The 27308-nt window shown below is 37.6% G+C and overlaps 1 protein-coding gene across 4 annotated transcripts in view; it reads right to left on the bottom strand.

The window, feature by feature from the left end:
* LOC136857929 (transmembrane protein 245) overlaps positions 1-27308 on the bottom strand; it is a 323942-nt gene that overhangs the window by 93981 nt on the left and 202653 nt on the right. For 3 of the 4 annotated variants that reach the window (XR_011017582.1, XM_068225347.1, XM_067137028.2), the window contains exons 10-12: positions 26338-26438; positions 7172-7302; positions 2897-3071 (exon numbers count right to left, since the gene is read on the bottom strand). Coding sequence is in view for 2 of the 4 variants with exons in the window: in XM_068225347.1 (XP_068081448.1) it covers positions 2897-3071; positions 7172-7302; positions 26338-26438 (407 nt within the window). In the remaining 2 variants the exon portion in view is untranslated. Of the gene's footprint in view, positions 1-2896; positions 3072-7171; positions 7303-26337; positions 26439-27308 lie in introns of those variants that run through there. The other variant, XR_011017584.1, reaches the window with a different exon arrangement.

Below are 27308 nucleotides of genomic sequence, written 5' to 3'. Positions count from 1 at the left end.
CATAACAGAATAAATAAATTAAACAAAGCAAATTATATTACCAAGACTACATACAATAGAAAAAGCTTACCGATAGCAGTACAATTAAGACATTATAAAACATTCACATAGCTAGAAATAACTTATGCTAGTGAAACCATTTTTAAAACTACTAATACAGCTAAACAGACAAATTTCTTAAGACAGAAAGAAGAAGAATTAGAACATGCATAAATAAACAGTCAAGTTAATGGACAATGGAGAATAGCATCAAATAAAACAGTTTATAAGGAAATGGAACCAGTATTGAGCATGATTAGGAAAAACACGTATATCATTCTTTGGACATCTTATCAGAACACCTGACACCAGAATTAGCAGAAAGACCAAGATTAAATGGCTCACAGAAATTAAGGAGGATATTAAAGAACTGCAAATAACAATAAATGATCTCAAAAACAAAACAGAAAAAGTTAAGATACTTCAAGACACACACACACCAGGCTAGAGACCAAGATCAATAAAAGGTCTAATGGGAGGGTATTTTTAACAGAACAAAGGAAGGCAGCATCTCTCAGAATGGAAAAATATTGGGCTGATAGGAAATCAAGAAATCCTTTGTATAATTGACTAGGGTGGTCCAATGTAGGCCATAAAATGTAAAAATAAATTAATGAACTACTACTTCTTTCTGTCATTTTGGCCATTTACGGGCCACGTTATCTAAGCTGTCCTTTTCCTTTCCCTTGTGCTTGGGCTTTAATATTCACCCAGTGTTCCCACATTTGAATCCTATGCTGTTCCTTCCCTGCTTCAGTCCATGTTTTGCCAGTTTTTAGTTTTGGCTTTTCTTGGAAACCAAGATGCTCTTGTAATTTCTTCTTGATCGGAATACGTTTCTGGATACCCTCCTGCGTTATCCCCACTTCTTGCAAGTCTTTCTCTACCTCGGTGAACCATGCCTACTTGGTTTTTAATAATAATAATAATAATAATAATAATAATAATAATAATAATAATAATAGCTTTATGTCCCACTAACTACCCTTTTACGGTTTTCAGAGACGCCAAGGTGCCGGAATTTTGTCCTGCAGGAGTTCTTTTACGTGCCAGTAAATCTACCGACATGACGCTGACGTTTTTGAGCACCTTCAAATACCACCGGACTGAGCCACTCAGCCCAGCTCCTTGGTTTTTTGTTGAGAAAGTAATTAAAGATCCTATTGCTCAGCCTTGTAGGATTCATAAGGGCAATGTGACTATAGAAAACAATTCTCCTCCTGCAAATGGTGTCTTTTCTACATGTGTGTAGAGTTCGTGATTATGCTGTCTTCTAAATTTACCGTTGTCTTTGATTGGCCCTAGGATTTTCCACAAGATCTGCCTTTCTTTTATTTTTAATTTGTCGATCAGACCTTTCGTATTCACAGTAAGGCATTCTGCAGCATATAAAGCCTCCGGTCACATTACTGTACAGTAATCTCGTATCTTGGCATTAATGGATATAGATTTCTTCCTGTAGACATTTTTGGTAAGTTGATATACCGTTTCCATTTTCCTGATCTGTGATATAAAGGCTCCTTTAACACAAGTACTGGAATCTACCCACTCTCCAAGGTATTTGAATTTCCCCGTTTTGCTTCTCCTACCTCTAGCACTCTCGTTGCTGACTTAATATTTGTTAGAATTTCTGTTTTCTCGAAGGAGATCTGGAGTCCCGGCTTTTCTGCTTGAATAATTAATGTACTGTTATTAATTAAATCGGAGTCCCCTGGTTCAATTCCCAGCCAGGTCAGGGAATTTTCCCTGGATCCGAGGGCTGGTTCGAGGTCCACTCAGCCTACGTGATTAGAACTGAGGAGCTATCTGATGGTGAGATAGCGGCCCCCGTCTAGAAAGCCAAGAATAACAGCCGAAAGGATTTGTCGTGCTGACCACATGACACCTCGTAATCTGCAGGCCTTTGGGCTGAGCAGTGGTCACTTGAAAGGCCAAGGTCCTTTAGGACTGTAGTGCCAAGGAGGGGGGATAATAAAAGGTTTCTTTCTAATATTCTAATATTTTTAGTATTTATTAATCTTGCATTAGATTTGACAGACAGGAAAACTTGAAGGTTACATTATTTTCTATGCTTGGCAGGATTTTTCTCATGTAGTGGTTGTAGCAATGCAGATCTTTAAGGTTTCAACCTCAAAAGTCCTTAAAATTCTTCTAACATATGTATCAGAAATGGCTTATTTTCTACAAGTTCACCTTGCTGACTTCTTTCCGATAACTGATTAGTGACAGTACAATACAATAGACATAAGTTCTCTCCAGTGGTTACAAAGTTTTATTGGCCTGAATTGGTTAAGTGTACCACTATATCTGTCTGTTCTGACATACATCTTTTACACTTGGTTGAAAATCTGCATAATGTTTGGATAATATTCTGTATAATTACAATTAAGTTGCCACCACATCTGCACAACAGAAATACAATGTTTACTTGAAGATTATCTACTCATAATGACACACATACAAAAATGACCTTAGATCATGCTATAGACAAAGAAGAAAACTGTAATATTGTTATGTTGAACATTTCTCTAAAAGATAAGCCACACAACAAATGTACTATTTTTAATTATCTTCTGAACATTATTCATAACACAACCATATCATTACTTGTTAACAGCCATTTTCATGTATTGTAACAGAAAAAACGACATCTCTTTTGTTTGGATGTCATTCATTTTCAGAACACCAATTTTTTTAAATCCTGTTTCTTACCACTTCATATTCTCTTTTACAAACAAACACTGGTAAAGATGATTCCCAATCCTTCAAAGAATGAAGATATCAACTACCAAAAAAAAAAAACGGGTAAAAGAACACAAGCCGTGAAAGAAATATAATGGAAGCTCGTTCAGCATACCCTTTTATTTCAGAATAGACAAAGCCATCAACCACAGAAGCAGCTACGAACTGCACCACTAACAGCATGAGAGCAGCCAATCCATTGTCTTGACTAAAATACAGCTCCAACATAGCAGGGAAGCTAGCCCAGTAAGGTCCAATAAATGGTACAGCTCCAAATACAGTGGCCATCACTGAAAAAAAAACAACCCACTAACAATGAAGTCAATATGGTAGATATTAAATTTAAATTTAGTTAGTATATTTAAAAGTATCCATTTAAAATTTTGGAATGGTTCCTCTAGCATCTGTCATTAATCCTATCCTATGACTATAGCAACAGCAGTAATTTAAATTAACAGCCTCTGGAGAGGTCTTTCGAGTTGATGCCTATAGGCAACTTGCGTGTCTGTGAGGATGGGACTGTACCTATGATGAATCCTAATGCTAAGACTGAACACACATAGAACCCCCAAGACATTGGAATTAACCAACATATTAAACACCTCTGCTCACGATTTCAGGCATGTGGCACATAAATCTGTGTCTGTATGCATGATTCTTTGCCATCTGCAGCAGCAGAGTATCTTGTCCAGGCACTTGTGGCTACAACGGTGCATGGAACACTGGGGCCTGGAAAGACGAATAACATGCCACCATCTTCACTGATGACTCCTGCCTGCTTCTGCTTGCAGCACCACGATAGTTGCATCTGTGTCTGGTGGCACTATGGCATACATTTGGTCATGACCTGTATTATGTACTGTATAACCTGTCCAGCTCCAGGAGTTATGGTACAAGCTGCCATTGAATTCACCAGATCTATCACCCAACGAAAAGGTGTGGTCCATGGTTGGACGATTGGCCTGCTTCAGGACACCTGTGGCCACAACGGATATCTAAATCTCTTCCTCGCACTGCCACATCACATCATGTAGCAGTGGTTAATGCTGCATGTGGTCGTCACAGAGTTGTGATTTCCCCATGTTTTGTATATTGTATCCGAGCATCAAGAGTAATCATGTCACCTGTATATGATGGGTATTCCGTCCAATATATTCAGTTGTGATGGCCCACGTACTTTGTGGTGTTTGTAACTGGAAAGTTTTAAGTTCCATTTAACTGGCTTCCTTCATAACAAACTTTGTGGTGTTGCAATTTTAATGGCGAGCATGTATACACGATGAATCATCTTAAACTTGCAGCACATACACAAATTTTATTCATTATTATTAGAATGTGTATTTATTTTAGAAAGTTATATTTTATCATATGGAACAATGCCTATTGATATTAACAAAATAAAGCTAGAGTAAATTCAAATGTCAATGGTGGTTTTTTTCTTTTTAGGATTCTAGTACTAGTAGTTTATGAGCTATCACAGTTCAAAAATTGTAAATACCACCAGTTGTGTGCTCCACATGTCAACACTAACTTGGGAAAAAGTGAATAAACAAATTCTTTGGATTGTGAAGAAAAAAGGGAATTGGCCTTCAAAGGATGGGTTCTAAATAACAACCACCGGCTTCAATATAAGCTTCCAGTCTGCCATGTAAAGACTGATGCAAACGTTCTAGTATTTTATCAGAAATTTCAGTGCAGGCAGCAGTAATATGTTGTTTTATATCATCTGGTGTAGTCGGCATGTCCTTGTAAATAGTGTCTTTTAGCTTTCCTCAGAGAAAAAAAATCTAAAAAGAGGTCAAACCTAGTGAACGAGACAGCCACGGTAAAGGTCCCCTTCGTCCAATCCAATGATTTGGAAACAATCGGTGAAGACAAGCTGAAATACATTGTGCTCTATGTGCTGGACAGCAATCATACTAGTATCACATGTTTCTCCTAGTGTGCAGTGGAATGTCTTCTAACATCTGTGGAACTTGGTCTGTTAGAATGTTGAGATACTTTTGAGAATCAGGTGTTCCTTCTATGAAAAAAGGACCTATGAGCTGATGGTTCAATACACACCACATATGTAAACTCCATGGAAGCTGGCATTCTACCCGATGAAGCCAATGGAGATTGTTTATAAACCAGTAGTGCATGTTTTGGAGATTCTTTTGGCCATGATTTGTAAATGTTGCTTTGCCACAAAACAACATGCATGTTAAATATGGTGGATCTTGTCTTAAAGACCACGCACAAAAGTTGACACAATTCTCAAAATTGTTTCCATGCAGCTCTTGACAGAGAGAGACATCACTACAATCACTACTGATCTGCATTTAGGGCAACTGCCCAGGTGGCAGATTCCTTATCTATTGTTTTCCTAGCCTTTTCTTAAATGATCACAAAGAAATATTGGAAAATTATTGAATATTTCCCTTGGTAAGTTATTCCAATTCCTAACTCCCCTTCCTATAAATGAATATTTGCCCCAATTTGTCCTCTTGAATTCCAACTTCATCTTCATATTGTGATCTTTCCTACTTTTAAAGACACCATTCAAACTTATTCGTCTACTGATGTCCTCCCACGCCATCTCTCCACTGACAGCTTGGAACATGCCACTTAATCGAGCAGCTCGTCTCCTTTCTCCCAAGTCTTCTCAGTCCAAACTTTGCAACATTTTTGTAACACTACTCTTTTGTCGTAAATAACCCAGCACAAATCGAGTTGCTTTTCTTTGGATTTTTTCCAGTTCTTGAGTCAAGTAGTCCTGGTAAGGGTCCCATAAACTGGAACCATACTCTAGTTGGGGTCTTACCAGAGACTTATTTGCCCTCTCCTTACATCCCTTTAGATCCTTACTACAACCCCTAAATACCCTCATAACCATGTGCAGAGATCTGTACCCTTTATTAACAATCATATTTATGTGATTACCCCAATGAAGGTCTTTTCTTATATAAACACCTAGGTACTTCCAATGATCCCTAAAAGGAACTTTCACCCCACCAATGCAGTAATAAAACTGAGAGGACTTTTCCTATTTGTGAAACTCAAAACCTGACTTTTACCTCTTTATCATCATACCAGTGCCCACCGTCCATCTCACAGCACTACCGAGGTCACCCTGCAGCCACTCACAATCTTGTAACTTACTTATTACTCTGTACAAAATGACCGCATCTGCAAACAGCCTTATCTCTGATTCCACTTCTTTACACATATCATTGATATATGAAAGAAAACATACAGGTCCAATAATACTGCCTTGAGGAATTCCCCTCTTAATTATTACAGGGTCAGATAAAGCTTCGCCTAATCTAATTCTCTGAATTCTATTTTCTAGAAATATAGCCACCCATTCAGTCACTCTTTTTTTTAATCCAAAAGTACTCATTTTTGCCAGTAGTCTTCCACGATCTACCCTATCAAATGCCTTAAATAGGTCAATCGCAATACAGTCCATTTGGCCTCCTGAATCCAGGATATCTGCTATATCTTGCACGATACAGATGGAAGTCACGACAGCGGAGAACATGCAGTACACTTACCCAACTCATGCCCTTTCTTGTGCGACTGCATGGGAACTAACGTGCGATTTACAGAAACAGCTAGAAAATAATTCATTTCACCCTCTTCTTCAGTCACTCATTTGTTTCTGTTATGTTTTCTAGGTTTTCAAGGAACTGGTTGAAGAGGTTCACAAATAATTGTCAAGATGAGCGATACAGAGCATACAGAGCACAAGAATGAACAGCATTCTTCCTACATTCGCCATTCGCATTTAATGTGTCAGCTAACTAACAAGGAAGTCGCAGTGCAATCGGTGTATTGTAAAGGAAACAAACGTAAGATCATAACTTCATAACTAAGCAGTTGAATGGAGCAGACAACTGTTGGTATTTACATTTTTTGAACTACAATAACTCATAAACTACTTGTACCAGAATCCTGAAAAATCACCACTGACATACCAATTTACCCCAGTTTATTTTGTTAATGTCAACAGGCACTGTTCATAAAAAAAAAAAAGGGACTTAAAAAAAAAAAAAAAACACATTCAAATAATTATTAAAATCTGTATTTGGGCTACAATTGTGAGCCCTTAGTTACACTTCATTTCTGTGAAAACAGTACATCAATAGCACATTCTATTTCAGAAATATTTGGGGTACAACTTTTAGATGATTCACCCTGTATATGATTCATAACATCCTTATAACTTCTTCATGAATTCTTAAACATTTATGAAAAATACATTTTTACTTACACTATAATTTAGAAAATACTCAGAATACATAATATAATTTAAAAGAAATCTTTATCAAAGAGCTATATAAACCAAGAATGCAGAAAATGAAAAGTTACAACTATAAAAGCATCAAATTATATAATCCAGCCTTACCACATGGAATATAGACCAGCTTTACTTGAAAAAGATTATGAATAAACCATGTCCACAGTCCCAAGATGACAGCCCTGTTAAATGAAGCTTTGAACACACTGGCTATGGCAACTTCCAGAGCAACAGCAAACCTGAAATTAGGATAGAAATAATACTGTATGAAATGACAGGAGGAGGCAAGGATATTATTAGCAATAGTGGCTTAGTGCTGTATTTCCCATTTAAAGGCTAAGATTTGAATCTCAATAGATTCTACGATGAAATTTTTATCTGAAAATACTGCATGGCAGCAGGATAGACGTCTAGTCTTAAAACCCTGACCAAAATACAAGATGAGCCTGGGAAGCTCCAATGACTACAAAAATTAATGAGAAACTGAAAGAAAGTTTGTGTGACAAAAATACAACAATCTACTCTGTTTCTGAACACCTTAGAACCCTGCAACCTCAATGATGATGTTTGTTGTTTAAAGAGGCCTAACATCTAGGTCATCAGCCCCTGCAACCTCAATTTAATATATTGTACCAAGCAAATGCAAAATGACAGTAATGTAGTACACATTCAGGTAAAAGAGAGGGAGGAAAAAAAAAAAAAAAACAGCCACACACAAACAAAACCGTGCACACGAGGCCTTTAGAACAGCAATCACATTTGTGCCAAAATTCTGTTTCGAGACATATGCATTAGAAGTTACGAGTCCTACATTTCTCCTGCACATTAATATTCAACCACTTTCAAAAAAAGAATAAGGTCTTTATATACCGGTATATATAATCAGAGTTTTGTTTGCACATCGCTCAGAATTTTAAAAGAATGGTATTTTTGTCTCATTCGTATCCACAGCAACAAAGAAATGCACTTTTTAATTTTCTGTCATCTCTGTCTGTCTGGGTATCACAAGAAAATGGCTGAGGAGAATTTAATGAAAATCAGTATGTAAAGTCAGGGAATGAGACACTACAATTCAGGCTAGAAATAGTTTTATTTATGGTGAGTGAAATGGCAGTTTAGGGGAAAGCCTAAAATTTAATTCCCAAATATCTGTTATTAGTGGTCCCATCGAAAAATACTGAATGACTAAAGTTATATAGAAATAAATTTCTGATCATGTATGACATACATTTTTACTGTACTGGCTATGATAACAGAAATATTATTGAATTTAGATTTTTATTGCTTAGTCCATATCAACACAGACCATCGCTAACAGTGAAATATTGTTCAATGTGCTAACTGGTGATAGTTTTTGTAAGGACTGTCTTAAGGACAATTTATTGTGAAGATGATTATAAAGAATGAGAAAAATGTCAAAAAGGAACAATGACTGGGAGAATAAGACAAGAGGGTGTCATGAAAGAAGAAACGCCTCCCTTTATATTAGATGCCCTAATATTGAGTCGAAAGAAAACTAAATATGAACATCTAAGAGATCGAGATATCACAAAACTGATCAACAATAACATTACATTGACCACTGTTGTGATATGATTTGTCTCATCTGTTGCCACTCATCTCCAATAGATGGGATTACTGCTGCATTCCGAGTAAAACAGCCTGCCTGAATATCGGCGGAAAGTAGCTGAGAAGCAAGATAACACTGCACATGCTATATGATTGTCCCGTCAACAATGGGCACCACAGCTAGTATGCTATCAAATAAACTGCCATTGATAAGAATATTGTAAATGGTAAATTAGTCCAAACCGTTTAAAAAAAAGACAATTGTCTTAAATTCATCAATACAGTTCTGTACATAATCTTCTCTCACTTAGGCTATGAATATTTCTAAAAGCAACAGGACAAACTACTCTATACTCTACAGATAGGAGCTTTTGCGAAGGTCTGTTCTTCACCTGTGGTTCTCTTGACATCAACACTGTTCATTAGATTTTTCAAAGAATTATTTTGCAATTCTTTACCTACAGTTTCCCAGAATTTACTAAATATCACATCAAACATCATTATAATCATCATTTCCCCTTCTTCAACTGACACTGGGTAGGTGGGGGAGAATATGGTTTCTCTCCCCTTCGTAATGTCTCTCCATCATTCCTCATCCAATACCATGTTCCAGTCCAGGTTCAGTTTTTCTATGTTTTTCACAGAGTCCATCCATCATAATCTTGGTCTTCCTCATCCTCTCTTTACTGTCATTTGCCTTTCCAGTACTTGTCTTAACAGTCGTTCTTCTTTCATCCGCTTGACATGTCCAAACAACCTCAATCTGACATTAAGGTTTTGTATATTTAGCTCTTCTCGTATGTTTTCATCTCTCACTCTATCCCTCCTTGTCTTCTGTACCATATTTCAGAGGAATTTCATTTCAGCTGCTTTTACTCTACTCCTATCTCTCCGAATCATTGTCCAGGTTTCTCCTGCATATGACATTATAGGTTCGGTAAGTAATATCCCTTGTACATTACTTCTTTAGCCATCATTGGTACATCTTTATTCCATATTAATCTCCTTAACAGATGGTAAAAGGCACTCCCCTGTAGTATCCTCCTACTGATTTCCATATCCAGTCTTCCATTCTCTGTCAGTTTACTTCCAAACTATTTGAAATGTTTTACCATTTCCAGTACCTTGTCTCCAATTCTAATAGCTCTTTTTCCTTCTTTACTTCCTCTACTCATCACCATTGTCTTGCTCTTCTTCACGTTGATCATAGGTTCTTCTATAAGGTGTACAGAAAGGGCGCATTTATCCCAGTTACTATTAAAAACAATTTGCTACATCCCGGAAGCCACAGGAGGGCGGCACATTCTAACATGACCTACCATGCGTTTAACTACCCACTATCAAACATGGGAAGATTTTTTTTTCTAGTGACTTTATGTCGCACCGACACAGATAGGTCTTATGGCGACGATGGGATAGGAAAGGGTTAGGAGTTGGAAGGAAGCAGCCGTGGCCTTAATTAAGGTACAGCCCCAGCATTTGCCTGGTGTGAAAATGGGAAACCACGGAAAACCATCCTCAGGGCTGCTGACGGTGGGATTCAAACCCACTATCTCCCGGATGCAAGCTCACAGATGCGCGCCCCTAACCGCACAGCCAACTCACCCGGTAACACAGAAAGAAATAAAGAACAAAGTTTCATAAAAAAGACAGCTAGTTTAAATGGGTTTAGTAGTAATAACATTTAAAAAAATCATAGGAAAGGTTAAAAGATAGAAAGCATAAAATTAACACCTGAAAAACATAAGAAATCTTAATACGCCATGTTCATATTTACAAACCCGGGAATTTTTCAAATTACAAATTTATTCAAAAAACACAGTTACCAAGTTTCGCTTTCAACCAATAATCACACTAGCATAAATTATAATAAAGAGGATTTTTCAGGTTCAGGAATATATAAGCTTAAATGCGTTCATGCGATGTTGCGTACGTTGGACAAACGGGAACAAATTTCTCTACAAGACGTCAGGAACATGTCAACGCCAACAAATACAGAAAGTATTTGGCTATGAGCGTACACATGGGAGAAAGTGGCCACCAATACACTAATATAAACGAAGACTTAACCATACTTAAAAGAATAAATAAAAGGAATCTGATGAGCATATAAAAGAATATCTATATAAGATTGGACCAGGGTTTCAATAACAACCTGAATGATATTCAAGACACCAAAAATTCACTATCCAAACGAATACCTTTTACCTTAACATCACGGAAACCCAACAATTTTAAGTTACCTTCATATAAACAAACACCCCTCCTCCCCGATTTGTGCAAGAGCGGAAAATTTTCCCCTTCCCCTGCTAACAACAATTTCCTGCACCCTCCAAGTCAGGTCCCTCCTGACACGAGAAAACACAAGTGAAATACGTGCAGCAGCACTGTAAAGAACAAGATAACGCTTAGCTCGGGAGGCAGTCAGCCATAGGGAGGAGTACAAAGAGAGTTAAGTTTCAATATTTTCTCAACAAGAAAAACTGCTGTTTATTTTTTGCTAGTGGCTTTACGTCGCACCGACATAGATAAGTATGGTGACAATGGGATAGGAAAGGACTAGGAGTTGGAAGGAAGCAGCCATGGCCTTAATTAAGGTACAGCCCCAGCATTTGCTTGGTGTGAAGATGGGAAACCACGGAAAACCATCTCCAGGGCTGCCTACAGTGGGATTTGAACCCACTATCTCCGGATGCAAGCTCACAGCCGCACGCCCCTAACCACACGGCCAACTTGCCTGCTAAAACTCTATTTACTTCAGCACTTTAAATCAACAAAATATTCTTTCTCTTTCCAGACCTTGTTACTGACCAGATTTCTTTTCAAAAGCTTCCAGCACTCAGATAATTTGACAAAACCAACAGTCAGCGAGGTCCATTTCCTTTTCTATCTCCTGGGCTATTGCTCAACAACACATACACAATCAGTACACAAACTCAAATCAAGCTACAATCAGCTGCTAATTGTTTTTAACAGAGTTTTTACAAAGAAGAATTGTACTCTGGATGTTTTTTAAGTGTGCACTTCAAAATATTCTTAAGGAATTTTGTAGAATGTGACCAAAACAAACTGTCCCACAGATATTTTCTAAAGATTCCTCAGAAGACAAGTTGATGTACTCAATAGTATTCAGTAGTTATATTCAATAGTGATTTTATTTTTAAGTTATTATTTTTATTAAGTCTCCCAGTATGACAAAATATGTACCTCTTTAAAAGTAGGAAAGATAAAGTGAAGATAAAGTTGGAATTCAAGTTGGTATTACGCTTAGACATTAAAATTACATGTGTCTTCATATGTGAAGTGATATGTATTGATTAGGTGGACACTTTAGATTAAATAAAGTTTTTAATCAAATGACATCAAAACAGACTTTACAATAAAATCTGTCAATTGTATGACAGGTTGTAATCAATCAATCAATCAATCAATCAATCAATCAATCAATCAATCAATCAATCAATCAATCAATCAATCAATCAATCAATCAATCAATCAATCAATCAATCAATCAATCAATCAATCAATCAATCAATCAATCAATCAATCAATCAATCAATCAATCAATCAATCAATCCTTTACAGACTTTATTTGGTATAAATCGTAGTCATATCATTTATTATTTGTGTGTTGTATACGTCTGCTGTATGTACATTAATACAACTTTATTTAAAGTAAGAACACGTAATTAATAGTATATAATTTATTATTACCTGTAAATATGATGTATAAATCCAATGTAATATTGTGCAACACAGGGTAATAGTCTAGAACAACGCACTTTTGTCACTAGAGTTTTACAGAATATTCTATTCATCTGTATATAGGTTACTGGAGACTTGAAAAGATAGAAGAAAGCATGCTGTGTCATACTTTTCCAGAAGCCTGACCAGGAAAGGTATATAAAGAGACAGTCTTAGGAGTAGAGTTAGCGAATTGTTGCTAGTGAAAGTCGTTAGTCACGTGTGTGAACTCATGTTGTGATTTTGTTGTGTTGATAGTTGGCCGACATGCAAATGTGACGGAATTCTTCTTCTTCTTCTTCTTCTTCTTCTTCTTCTTCTTCTTCTTCTTCTTCGACTCAGTTCAAGATGGAGTTTATTATTGTGTGTATAATTTGTATATAATTTGTAAATAAAACAGTGTACACAATTGATAGCATCTCGTGTGTGCGTCTTTGTAATTATGATAGTACCTTGAAGTCACTGTCATACTGTGAAAGCCAAAGATGAAATTGAGACAGATCTACAAAATTAACCAATTTGTTTTTTCCCTTACCATATTACATTATTATGTCATATCACAAGCAAGCAAGCAAGCAAGCAAGCAAGCAAGCGTGTGAAAAAGCAGAATAGACAAGGTTGGGCACAAAAAGCCTCCATCACTTCATCTAAAAATTTCCCATAATTAATAAAATACAATGAATAATCAACATAATGAAGTACGTACACTAAACATCACAATAAATGCTGGAAATGCTCTTCACAAACATCCAAATTCTTCTGTGTACATCTCCATATATACTTGTGCCAATTGCGCAATGGCGATACTGCAGATAAAATCATGTTGTCCTTTATTTCCTCAACAATAAGAGGATTCTGTTCTTATGCCCTTCACTTCAAGTATCCACATACATTAATGTCCTTTAACAAGAACAGTGAATGTTGAGGCCACAAGCCTTTGCTCACTGTCTACTGAGCAGGAAAATTCTCAACAACATGAGGATAGGATCTCTCAGACATTAACAAGTTGCCCCATCATGGTAGAAGCAGCTATAAGCATGCTACTTTTTTGCTAGTTGGGGATAAAATTCCTCCAACAAGGTCAAGTAGACATCCATGTTGACTGTGGAGTCGAACAATAGTGTCGATAAAATGTGTGGCAGTTGCAGCATAATACACATTGATCTTCTGATCATCTATATGAAACCATACCTTATTGTTCATTATAAATAAATAAAAATTAGGTCTAACCAAACATCTGCCAAATATTCAACAACCAGTGGTAAAAATTTACATGTTCGTCCATGTCTAGTTCATTCAAGTTTTGCACAACTGTTATCTGGAATGGTTTAAATTTCAAAGCCTTCACAACATGTCCACATCTTCCCAGACTTGTGTGGACCTGTTGAACCAGTTTGGTGGTAGACATTCCAGTGCAGCTAGTCACTGCATCACTAATCTGCACCACAAGTTGAGGGTGGTTTTTTTTTTTTTTTTTTTTTTTGTTTTTTTTTTGTTTTTTTTTTGTTTTTTTTTTCTAGTGGCTTTACGTCACACCGACATAGATAGGTCTTATGGTGACGATGGGATAGAAAAGGGCTAGGAGTTGGATGGAAGTAACCATGGCCTCAATTAAGGTACAGCCCCAGCATTTGCCTGGTGTGAAAATGGGAAACCACCAAAAACCATCTTCAGGGCTGCTGACGGTGGGATTCAAACCCACTATCTTCCAGATACAAGCTCACACCTGTGCGCCCCTAACCACATAGCTAACTCGCCCGATGTTATTTTTATTTAGTGTTTGGTAAAAATCATAACATACAGTACAATAAGAGTGAAACATAACTTTACAATATAACTATTTACACAGAAAGGGTCACAATGCCAGATTTCCATCTTTTATATAATTAATGCAGTTTATTGTAACCAGGAAGAACTCCGACCATTAGTGGACATCTTGGATAATGTGGTGAACAGTTTGACTTTCAACACTGCAGTTATATCCAGGAAAATGAATTTTCTTCCATTTGTAACGGGAATCAGTGCATCGGCACAGTTGTTTTGATTTTGTTTAGAGTAGACCAGGTCTTTCTGGGGAGTTCAGAACCTGGTGGTTTACTGTAGCTGCAATGCATGGCATAGTTGTTCAGGTGTAGCAGGAACTGTCCACAATTGCTTCCAATGATTATTCATGTTGAATTCACATTCAACAAGTCTCCTTGCAGAATTCAGGGGAGGATGACGAGAGAGTGCATCTGATTGTCCCTGAAATGAAATGCATGGTTTGGTTGAGTTGAGTATTAACAAGCCTGACATGAGCACTATTTAACCAGGTTGATGCACAATATTCTGCCACTGGGTAGACCAGTCCAAGGGCAGAAATCTTGAGAAGCTGATGAAACCCAAGTCATACCACACAGTTTCTGCAGGATATTGTTTTTGGTTCTAAGCTCAGTGGCTGTTTTAGTAAGATCTTTGAAGCTTAGAGTCCTATCTGAATTAACTCCCAGATACTTGGAATATTTATTAGGTGAAAGTAGTCTATTTTCAAAGTAGACATGTATTTCTTTATTGGCCAGTTTGTTGTCAAGATGGAAAGAAGATACTTCTGCCTTGGCAGTACTAGGCTGTAACCTCCAATTACAAAAATATTTGCTCATTGTTGATAGGTCCTTGGTTAGTGTGTCCTCTGTAACTTCTAAGACTATGACTTACCGCTATGCTCAATCATCAGTGTATCCAAACTTTCTGGATTAGAACATGGAAGCTTCTATTGCTGAGCATATTATTTATCAGATTCCCAGTTCTTAAGCAAGGAATAATCTGAAGGTGTTTGAACATCAATCCTTGTCTCCACACAGTATCAAAAGCTGCTGTTAAATCAATGAAGGCTATTGAAGTCTTTTGATGTTCCTGGAAATTAGCCTCAATATTGACAGAGAAAGGACCTGATCTATACAGCTATGGTGTGGATGAAAACCTGCTTGTTCAGCATGTAAGTTTTTGAAAATTGTATGGCTAATTCAGTTGTAAATCAGCCTTTTCAGAAGCTTGTAGATCATACAAAGCAAAACAATGGGTCTCTAGCTTTCAGGTTTGCCACTTGGTTTGCCTGGTTTACAGATTGCAATTATGTTTGTTCTTTTTTTTTTAGCTCACGTGGTATATTGCCTGATTTGAGAATTTTTGTATAAAACTCAGCCAGCATTTTCTCACATATTTTCCACAGTTGAGAAGGAATCTGGGATGGATACCATCAAAACCTGGTACCTCTCCTGCTTTCATATCGTTATGGGCTATTGTTACTTTCTGGAGTGAAAAGGGTGGAATATTCAGAATTCAAGGAGCTTTATGATTTAAGCACTTTTAATCCCTTCTTAACCTTGATTGTACGTCGTTTATTTTGTAGGCCTCTTGAAATAAAAGTTATGTTGGATGCCATTTGACTGGGTGCGAGAGCTTCAATTGTTCGACGGGTAGCTTACCACCACCAAGCTTCTTCAAGAGAGACTATATCTTTTTACTAAATGTACAGAAGTCCACGGATTCTACCGTCTCAGCCAACTTAGTACGCCACGTTGTACCTAGGTTATGTAGGAGACCATTGGCTATTTCATGATCGTTACTTAAACAAACTTTCCTATATAGTTTCTCACATTCGTTTGTCCATCCAAGAACATATGCCTCTTGGGAAACATTGTTTTGCTACACTTATTGTATCTCTAACAAAGCACTTATAATTAAACCTTGTCGGTTGAATCCATACCACACATTTATCCAGGTTTTCTGAGAATACTGTCCAGTTGGCTTTGTTGAAGTTCCATCTAGGATGTGGAAATGATCTCATTGTTAGGATACTATGGCCCATTTCAAGGATAATTAACTGGTGTTGGCTCTGGGAGGAAATCTGCCATACTGTCTGGACATTGGCAGCGGTTGAAGGTTATTGTCAGATGAGATGAAACAAAGATCAGGATTATGGTCTGTCTTCCGAGCAGTGGATCAGAAAAAACATCAGTCTTTGGCATCAAAGACAGGATTGAGATTGTGCTGTTCTGTCCAATCATACAAGCAATTTCATTTTCATCATTATGACGATATTTCCACATTTCATGATAAATGTTTAAGTCTCCCACATCTATTGCAGGATGCATGCGAGTGTGAAGCACATACACCGGCCATGTTATTCCCGGAGGTTTATAAATATTGACCACAGCAACTTTCCCTATCTTAGAAACAATCTCAGAAATATCGTTATCAGTACCATTCAATACAAGAGATGCATATTCTATATTACATCGTATATATGTTATAATACTATTGTACCATGATGCTATCCCTAAAGTAGAAATATTAAGACGATCAGAATAAATGCAGAGTAGCACAATACATAGAATCATCCTGGCTGTGCTATCTCTTTGAAATGAGATTTGGATTATTAAGACAGGACAACAGTAGTATTGCTCTCAAATGCGATTTTATTTGATGGAAATAAATTTCACATGAGAACACGTTCACTTCCTTCTGTAAATTACTTCATTGTCCCCATAAGTCACAACACACAATTATACACAGTAGAAAATGACACTACAATACTTAATAGCGGAGTACCCTGAAGTCGATTCTGACAAGTACAGATATCAACAACACTGACTTACGCACTATAACATACGCTCTCTTGAATTCAACGTCTCCACCTCGGAACCCAACAGTCACTCAGAGTCCAACACTTGCCTTCGAGTCCAACCTGACTGACTCAATGACCGACAGCTCGATATATATACTGTTTGATCAACCATCTAGAATGATCAATTTTTGAAGGGTTTGTACAACACTCTAATGAAACACACTCGAAACATTGATCGACCAGCTAGTTGAATGAGGTACTCGAACTTTCGTTACTGTTTACCAATTTACATGGAAATTTCTCCAACATTCCTAATGTCTCTACATGTATCTGGATAATAAACCTTACAGTAAGTTTCCAGAACCCTTCATATACACCAAATTATAGTAGAATAAATCTGAGACCTGTGTAGAATCTCTTTTAAATGTTCTCTTTTAAATGTTTTCTGTATGATGTGGAATGTTGTTGTAGAATATTTTATTTGAAAACCTTTTTTAAGGAATACTTACTGTATGATGTGGAGTGTTGTGGTAGAATATTTTATCAGTATTCCATTTAGCTACCTAACCTGTATGGTGTAAAATATTTTTGTAGTATGTTTTATTTGTATTCCCTTTATCTACTTAAGTAACTACTAGATTGTAAATTATTGTTCTATAATAGTTGGAACAGTCCAGAAAGGTTGTGACGAGCACTTTTAGAACAGGGCATGTTGGCCCCTGTTGGTTGTCGATTCTAGAAATATGTCCTTACTAATTCTGGAAGATAGAAAGTTCACGATTAGTGTCTGTATGTGTTCTGGAACATAGTCAAAACATCGCGACTGGGTAAAGAGTTATGATTGGTGGATCTGGATGGTGATAGGCAAGCTCCTGTACTCTGATTGGCCACTCGGTAATTACACCAAGGCCAGACTTCCCTTTTTATGTGAGCGAGGCAGGATTTCGTAGTCTTTTGTTCTCTCGTCAGTCCCACGTTTTTACGCACGTCGGTGGATCCTCCCTCCCAGGATGGGAAACCTTGGGGTAAGCACTGTTCTCCTCAGTTCCACCTTAAATTATATTTAATGTTCGCTTGGATTTTCACATAGATGTTTGCCCTACTCACCCAGACCCGTCACTCAATTACTTCAGATGCCTTAGCTTTTCAGCTGGGCCTGCCTGTTTGTTTTCGAAGGATTCCCCTTTTCTTGTTTTGCTAAACTCGTAATTTGTAGATTAATGTATTTTCCCTTGGGGTTTGCCTCTTGTATCTCTGTGTCACTCGATGCACGCTAGTTTTTCCGCTGCCCCGCATCAGAAGTGTTTTTTGTGTGGGAGCAAGTTGAACTGGCCTCTGCGCCAAGTTTAAATATTTCTAATTTCCCCCTATTCCCTTTATGTGGCTCAGATGTCTTAGGAAGCACCTTAACTTTCATTTATATTGTATTTGTATCTTGTGTTTCCTCTCACCTTGAAATGTGTAGTGTAGAACTTGATTTATGCTAAGATATATTTAGTTAACCTCTTGTCCTAATTGCAAAGCTCTTGGCAAGTGCATGTAATTTGTATTTCATAAATTGTGTAACTGGACGGTGTGGATAGATGAATTCTGTTCAAAATTTACCTTGTAATGTTTATTCTCGAAAATAATTTCATATCTCTATGGCCCTGGTAGGATTGCCCAGCCCCATTCCACATTCCTTATGATAGTCACATTGGCCAACCTGATATTTGTTTGTGTCTTGGCGCAGTTCATCTGATGTTTATTGTGTGTTAAGGTTTTATGGTGCCGTGTAGTTTAATTTCTTTCCTCTTCCCTTAAGTGTGTATCGTGTGACTGCTAAAAAGCTGGTTACACTAATAAACAAAATAAACAATCATTATAGAGTTTTCTACCTTTTTCGACTATATAGATTTTGAGGTTAGACTTGTACACAATACGTATTTGAGGTTATACAAATTTTATAACACATATTTACAGGGAAACCATGTATTAGTCATATTTAACATTTAATAAAAGATAATTAAGCATTTCATAAAATATAACTAAACTATACCAAACACAATAATTGAAGGTTTTACACCAGTTACGATGTCTTACCTACGACAATTATCCCCCAAAAACCTTCAATATCTATCCTGCACATTCCTTACTCTAGGTCTTAAATTATATCTAGGTGTCCTTATATCTATGCCTTCATCTCTCTTAGTCCTCACTGTTTAATTACAATTAGACTACCTCAATCACACTGTCCTCTCATTGGCGCTGTTGCAGTACACATTTCGCAGCCAGATAGTTCGATCGGCGGCCACCACCTTTCCATGGGGAATCTGCTGGGTCTGGCCGACGGTGTCCTTGTTCCCGGTGGCAATGATCCGCAGGTCCTCGCGTGGCAGTCGAAGCTCTGCTGACCTTCCCCTCGTTCGCACCTTTGTGTTTTGTCAGGGCCCACGCGTCTTTGTAGTCCACCGGTGTGATGCACGGGGGAGGCTCGCACGTCGCGGACTTGGTTGGTCATGTTGAGTCTCCTCTTTTTCCGAGGTGCTGAATTCAATTTTTCTACCGGCATATGGTTTTGTGCCGGGACTAGTGTCCTGGTCAGGTGGCACGCTCGTTTGTTGGTTGTTGGTTCGGACCCCATTGGTTCTCCATCTCCTTGAGGGGCTCCCCCTGGCCGTGTTATATGCCCAACTGTGTCTGTCGGCCAAAGTAACTCGCTCATTTGAATAGGAAATTTTGATTGAAATAAGATGAAGAGGTACATTTATAAGCTCAAAACGCCGTGGTCATCAGATAATTGTATTCAGAAAAACATCATCTAGAGAATAAGCAGAAACCACAGTAAATAAAAGATCACATGTCAGCACGAGAATAAAGAAAGTCTTATATGTGACATTCAGGTCCAGCAATCGTATGTGTAGCGGAGGCCATGCTTTGAACAATGCAAGTTCGGTGTTTAAGAAGGCGTTGATGAAACAATCAATTGTACACGTCAAGAAGATATAAGTGGATGGTTAAGCGTGTTCCTTTGCAGAAACTACACCCATTGCCGTCACAACCAGTAGGAATGCAGGGGCGATTTAGGCCTAGGTTCTAAGAATAAGTTGCCAGATTTCCCATTTGCTGTCGTTATCCTTGAAGCAGGCGTCGGGGATGTGAGGAAGATAAAAAGCACATGCTAACAAACTGTAGTACACATCTTGTCTTTGCGTCTTGTAAGCCTAAGCTACGGATTGCCAAGCATAGTGTAGCGTCATAATTAGTATGAATAGGAGTCGCGAAGTTAGTTGTACTTGTAATATTAACGTACAAACGTTTTAAGTGAAAATGAGTGGATCTCAGAGGAAAGAGATCAAGTGAAAGGCACTAACAATAAAAAACAAAGTGGAGATTATAAGGAAAGTGGAGTCATCTACACTTTCCCGTGCTGCTTTGGCAAAGGAGCTGGGGATGCCACCGTCTACTTTGAATGGCATTATAGCGAAGAAAGAAGATCTTTGCTTCTGCAGGGAATACTTTAGCAAGTTGCAAGGAAGTTAAATCTGAAAAGTACGATGAAATAGAACAAGCTCTGCTAATATGGTTTAAACAGCAGCCAAGTTTACATACCTTTCAGTGGGACTATTGTGAAGGAGAAAGCCAAAAAATTGCATGCAAATTAAGGGTACCTTTTACCGCATCGAACGGGTGGCTGGACTGCTTTAAAAATCGAGCCGGCATCGTTTACAAAACAATTTGTGGCGAAGCAGAGAGAGAGAGAGAGTGTGTGTGTGTGTGTGTGTGTGTGTGTGTGTGTGTGTGTGTGCACGCGGAGGAAAGGGAAGCGTGGAAGGAAATGATACTGCCTGCTAAAATAAGCAAACCTTGCAATGTTTTTAATCTCGATGATATCGCACTTTTTTACCAGCTTATTCCGGATATGTCTCTAGTTTCGAAGGGAGAATCTTGCCACGGGGTAAAATTAAGTAAAATATATTTATAATACGATATATTCAATTATTTTACTTTATCTCTAAAAATATTGTCATGATAATCGAATTTTTATGTTGTGGCTTTCTGTTAGCAGCTCTTATATATTGGCCTATTTTGGTATTGTGGTATTGTTCACAAACAAGGAAATCTGTTGGCTGTGTGTTCCACATGTATTTCAAAGTACAGAGTAAGTTTTCGGGCATTACCCCTTTTAAGAAGTTTCCTGCTTAAGAAGGTGGTTGTTTTTTTTTTTCTTTTTTTTTTTTTTTTTCAGTCCCTTGAAAAACTTCTTAACAGAGTTTCACTGTATGTTGATTAGCCCATTTGAGAAGTTTCAGTGCAATAATTTATAAACATTACTGATCATGACAATCACAACACAAATACTGGCATTTCCCACCTTTTAACAAGAATAACCACAAACAGCTGTCTTAAGGTTTATTTCAGTGAATTCTCATGTCGCTTATTTTTGTGGACATTACAGCTTGTCTATAACAGTTAGTCTCATTTCTAAGTCAGGTCACAATGCTTTTTCACCTGAAAACTCAGCAAGGGCCGTAGCATTAGTGGAGAATGGGCGCAGTATACACTGTGTAGCAGATGTTGTAGGCACGTCTTGTTCTAACGTGTAGAGAACTGTTACAAGGTACAGAGAGGACAATATCTACCAGGAGGCTTGGTTCTGGACATAGGAGAAGCACTACTGAGTGTGATGATCACTTTCTTGTAATACAAGTTCTTTGTAATCGACACACAACAGCTGTGGAAGCCAGAAATCATTTGAAGCAAGTACGGGGCACGAACATCAGCGAAAAGACAATAAGGAGGAGGTTGTATGTAGCGGATTTAAAGTCCAAGAGACCCACCACATGACCTCTGCTTCTTAAACTTGAGCATCACGCATCTCGGATGCAATTCTCCAATGCTCATCAAAACATGACTGTGGAGTATTGGAGCTCAGTGCTGTTCACGGATGAAACCAGATTCAGTTTGAGGGCACCGGATAGAAGGGAAAGAGTATGGAGGAGGCCCAAGGAACATTATTCACCCTGTATGTTCTTTGCAAGGACACCATTCATGGAGACTCTGTGATGGTCTGGCCTGGGATTACCACTGATGTGTGTACGGAGCCTTTGTTCGTCGAGAATGGAAGTTTGACAGCCCACCGACACATCGAGGAGATTTTAGTGGAACACGCAGTGCCTTTTGCACCTGTCATTGGCGAGGACTTTATCCTGATGCATGACAATGCTCACCCACACGTTGCTGTTTGTGTACGTGAGTACCTGGAGGAAGTCAGAACTGAGTGCATGGTGAGGCCTGTTCGTAGTCCCAATCTAAACCCGATAGAGCTTGTCTGGGATATCATAGCTGCCAACTTTTAGGAATCAAAAATAGGAAGATTTTTTAATTCTTGGATTTCATCACAAATATTGCACCAAGGTCTAAGTGAAAAAAGGACAGGATAAAAAGGCATGCATACCTACAGTAACAATGGCAAGCTCCATTTATGAAACTCGGCTGCGTGGTATTGACAAAAAGTTTCAACGTAAAAGGAGGAAACGTTACCGGATTTTTTCCAAAAGTGTTAACGGAGCTATGTTTCTTATTTCACTACTTATGGACTATATCCTATCTTCTAAAAAATTACTATAATAAGGGTTATAATTAAAGTGATGCCATAAAATAGAGTTTCTTTGTATATTTTTAAGTACCGGTACTGTTAAACATAACGTATTCAGTAAAAGCCCATAGATACGTATGATTCAATTGTGTGCTATACATGCTCAAAACCGGTGTTCTCTATATCTCAAAATTTCGATAACTCGAAATAAAATTTATCCCCCGATGTGATTCGCATAATAGTTTCCTTTATTAGACTGTAAAATGAATGGAAATTTAATTTTGTAGGTATCTCTGAACACTTGGAGATAACGTTTTTTATGTCTTTTGGCCATGACGTGAAGAGAAAATACCAGAAACTGTCACCGACACAACTCCCTGAAATACATTCAACTCATTAAAATTATGAAGTAAGAATAAAAGAAATGCAGTGAAATACGCGAAACTAGCACATACAAAACAGATAGGTATGTCTCATACATTATTAACTTTGACACTGGGAAAAGCACAGAACCGGAAGAAAAAACACGTGGCATACAATTCCAACAAAAGTACGCTCATAAACGATGTTAATAGTGCACGAACCACACAATAAGAAACTCATTCTTTCGTCCCGACTAACTGAGTCTCTAGCGCTTGCTAGCCTCTCTTGCTTGTAGGACGATTGCTGTCCCAAATCCCCAGCCGTAAGTACACATGCTGCTGTAGCGAGCAGGAAACATGATACACGAAGGCGACGGACGATACACTCGCGAAATAAAGCATAAAATAAAAACGCTTGAAAATGAGGTTGGATAAATTACACAAGCACATAAGAATTTATCCTTTATCCTGGGGTAAGAGTACTGATTGTTCTGGAGGGTATATTGGTCAAAAATAGGAAGAATTAAAAATACATCAGAAAATCGGAAGACGAGTTAAAAAACGGAAAGTTTCCAGGTAAATCGGAAGGGTTGGCAGGTATGGGATATGATTGGGAGACGTGCTAGGAATCATTCCCCTCACACACTGGCTCAACTTCGGGCTGCGCTCCAGGCAGAATGGGAGAACATTCAAAATTGCATCCTGAGCATGCCCAATCAAATCACAGCTGTAACTGTGGCTAAAGGTGCTAACACCCATTACTGGGGCAATGGAAATGTGTTGAAAACATGTGGACAAATGAACTGCATATGAAACTGTGCAGAGCTCCAGGTTTCAACATTTCCAAATTCGTGCTGGTGGACTGTTGTGATTGTCACAACCAACAATCTTTATCAATGACTGCACAGAATCTTACCGTAAAACTCCACACATCCCCAAGGACACAAACGTGCTACCTATAATAGTTTAGTCCACCGTGCCTTCACAATACCCATGTCAAAGAAAGACTTGAACAACGAACTCAATACTATTTGTGCAATCGCCAAATTTAACGGTTACAATAAACCCTTTATAGAACAGATTATGAACAAGTTCAGACACGACCTAAGACCACTCTTACTAAAGAAAAATCTAAAGACGCCACTTCTTTCACCTTTACTTTCAACAAAGATGTCTACAAAATCACCAATCTCTTCAGAAAACATAACGTAAAAATTTCCTTAAAAACAAATAACAAGAATTCTGAAATTCTGCACAATTCCCCATCAGTTAACATGTCCAATACTTTCTTAAAGTGCAGAATCTACAGATTCAAATGCAATGACTGCAATTCCTCATACGTTGGGCAAACAGGACGCAGTTTCACCACTAGATATTCAGAGCACGTCAACGCTATAAGATACAATAGGTTTTCAGCAATAGGTCAACACATCTCTGACTCCAACCACAAGTTTACCAACACTGAACACGATTTAGAGATCCTTCAAATGGCCAATAAAGGGCCTCTCATGAATATAATCGAAAATAGTTTTATCCATTTCGATCAATACTTTAATCCTAACTTCAACTTAAATGAAATCTCTGATAAGCCTAATATCCTTTTCGATTTCTTAATTAACTTGTTTAAAAATATCAGATTTCCAAACACTAGTGCTATCTTTCAAGCCATGTGCAATCCACATCCCCGTCACTTACCCCCACTACCTCATCCCTCTGACCCACCATAGCCCTACTCCTCAGCTTTAGCTCCTCCTCTTTCCCCTTCCCCTCCCCTCACTCTCCCATCCCTTCCGCTACTCGGCCTCCATTATTGCTCTCTTCATCAGCCCAGCTCCTCTCCTTTCAACATCTATGCCATCACGCTACTCAAGGTGAGTTCGCCTCCTTTCCCTTATATTTCTTTTGGCTATGTACATTTATATCATGCCTAATTTGGCTTTCAATCTTTTCGTCAGGTCTCCATGTTTCCATACCGAACTGGGAACCGTGACGTTAATTCAAATTATGATCTTCACACGACCACATTGTTGGCTTTGAAACCACCTGAATTAAGCCTGTTAATTAACGCAACTTAAGAGAACAAGATTATTCTTCCCACTGATAACATATGTTGCGTTATGATCTATGCACCTCAAGCTGGACTATTCTCTTGTTTATCAAGACTCAACAACTGGGATACCTTCTCAAAAATGTTATGTTTTACGGTCAGACACACCACATCATTTCAACTGGTTATAATCTAACAGTGACTTTATAGGTGCTGTCATATGTTTTAGATGATTATACGCACCGTACCCTCATCATTTTAATGTTACATTTAAAATTTGCCTTAGTAGGTGCATTTAAATGTTGTATATAGGTACACCTTATGTTCTACAAACCTCAAGCTGGACTACTTTCTCGTGTATCATACCCTAACTATTGTTACCTTCTCTGTTTAGCTATCATTGTTTTAACTTTTGACAATTTAGCTTTCAACATTAATCCTTTGTATTTGCTGTCATGTGTTTTATATTTCAACTAGTCATAGTTTAACATTTGTCTTGTAGGTGCTATCATGTGTTATATATTGCTATTCGATAGGTTGCATTTTGCTCAATTGACTTGTTGGCTGATGATGACGCGCAATGAGCGTCGAAACTAGTACCAACCTTCTTTAAACATTATGTGATATTCATATCAATAAACATTCATGGTATTGAAAAGATGGACCATTAACATTTTCATTTTACTGTAATCCCAGTTCAATACGGAACAAAATGAAGTTTCTAACTTTCAATGCACTGAATCTTCTCAAGTAGGCTAATTAACCTATGATCCATTGTCATATTGTTGTAATGTCATAATATTTGAATTTTTATCAAAAATGGACTAACATTAAATTTTGTCTGAAATATGCAGTGCTTTGCTTTTTCTTTGTCGGTGAGTGTATACCATATAGCAGTGTGGCAAAACACTGAATTAGCCCCTTACCATTCACAGTCTCAGATTCAGATTTAGATGTGGGTTAAGACACAAAATTCCAAATTCTTAAGTTAAATCTTCAGCAGTCAAGAACAGAGTAAGAATAAGAACAAGACCTCCTTCACAACAAAGCAGTTCTTCACCTATCCTCTAACAATGACATTTAATCAATCATTTTAGAATGTCAGTATGAATTCTACTTGTACTCCTCAAAACAATGAAGGTTTAACAAACAATATCGATCTGCACAATTTTATCTTTCCTGTATGTATATACTGTTAATTGCATTCTACCAAGAAGGTTGTGATTTCAATCCATTTCCTAACCTGTATACAGATATAAGATGAAAAGAAGTAAGCATAAATAAAAAAGGTTTGCTACAAAATAGATCACCTAGCTTACCACCATTCATACACATTTTCATTCAAAATGGGGTGTAATCAATATTTACCTATTACCACTATGTGGACTGAATTGGCTGATCATATCCACCGGTATGTACATATCACCACTAGATGCAAGCAGGTAAAAGAGGGCAGTGAAGAACACTATCTGTCAACAAAAAGTATGTTATTGTATCAAATGAAATTAAAAATATTACAACTTACAAAGTGTGACGTCAATAAGATATTATTTTTTCTTTTAAAAGATATGTTCAAGAGTAAGCATCACAGGTGAGTACGAAACAAAGTCATGAACATCAACAATAGTCACCAGAGAACCAGTTCTTACTATGCTGTTTGGGTATCTATACCTCTCTCGGAAACGATTAGTCTACATCCACAGTAGAAACTATATAACAGTTCTTTAATAATGGGAATTTTATAAATTAGTTGAAATATAGAGACATGGAATATTACATACATCACTGTAACTTAATATAACCTACACTACTGTAATTGGGCACAATCCAATCTAATCAAACATGTTGTTATAGCTTATTGTTCCAAAATATTATTTTATATACACAAAATATTGTGTTATCTACCAACGGGAGTCGTGAATTCTTTTTAAAATATTCTCATGCCTGTGTTAATTAAGTAATGACCATATTTACTCACGTATTAGACCCCTTTTTCAACCACTTTTACAGCCAAAAATGTAAGGGGGTGGGGCGTCCAATATGCGATAATCTCAAATTTTGTGCAGCAGATACATGGCTTTTAGGCTATAAGGAGCTATAAATTGTAAACATTCTAGCTTGGACTGTAGAGCTGGCTTTCTGAGCCCAACTCAGTCTGGTGGTATTTGAAGGTGTTCAAATGTGTCAGCCTCATGTTGGTAGATTTACTGGCACAAAGAACTCCTGCGGGACAAAATTCCATTACCTCGGCGTCTCCCAAAAACCATAAAAGTAGTTAGTGGGGCATTAAATCAATAACATTATTATTTATGAAGGTGTGGACTGAATTTGGGTTATTA

This window comes from Anabrus simplex, chromosome 1 (genome assembly GCF_040414725.1).
Source record: "Anabrus simplex isolate iqAnaSimp1 chromosome 1, ASM4041472v1, whole genome shotgun sequence".
NCBI lineage: Eukaryota > Metazoa > Arthropoda > Insecta > Orthoptera > Tettigoniidae > Anabrus > Anabrus simplex.
The sequence above is the reverse complement of the archived record's forward strand: the minus strand, read 5'-3'. Positions and strand labels throughout refer to the sequence as shown.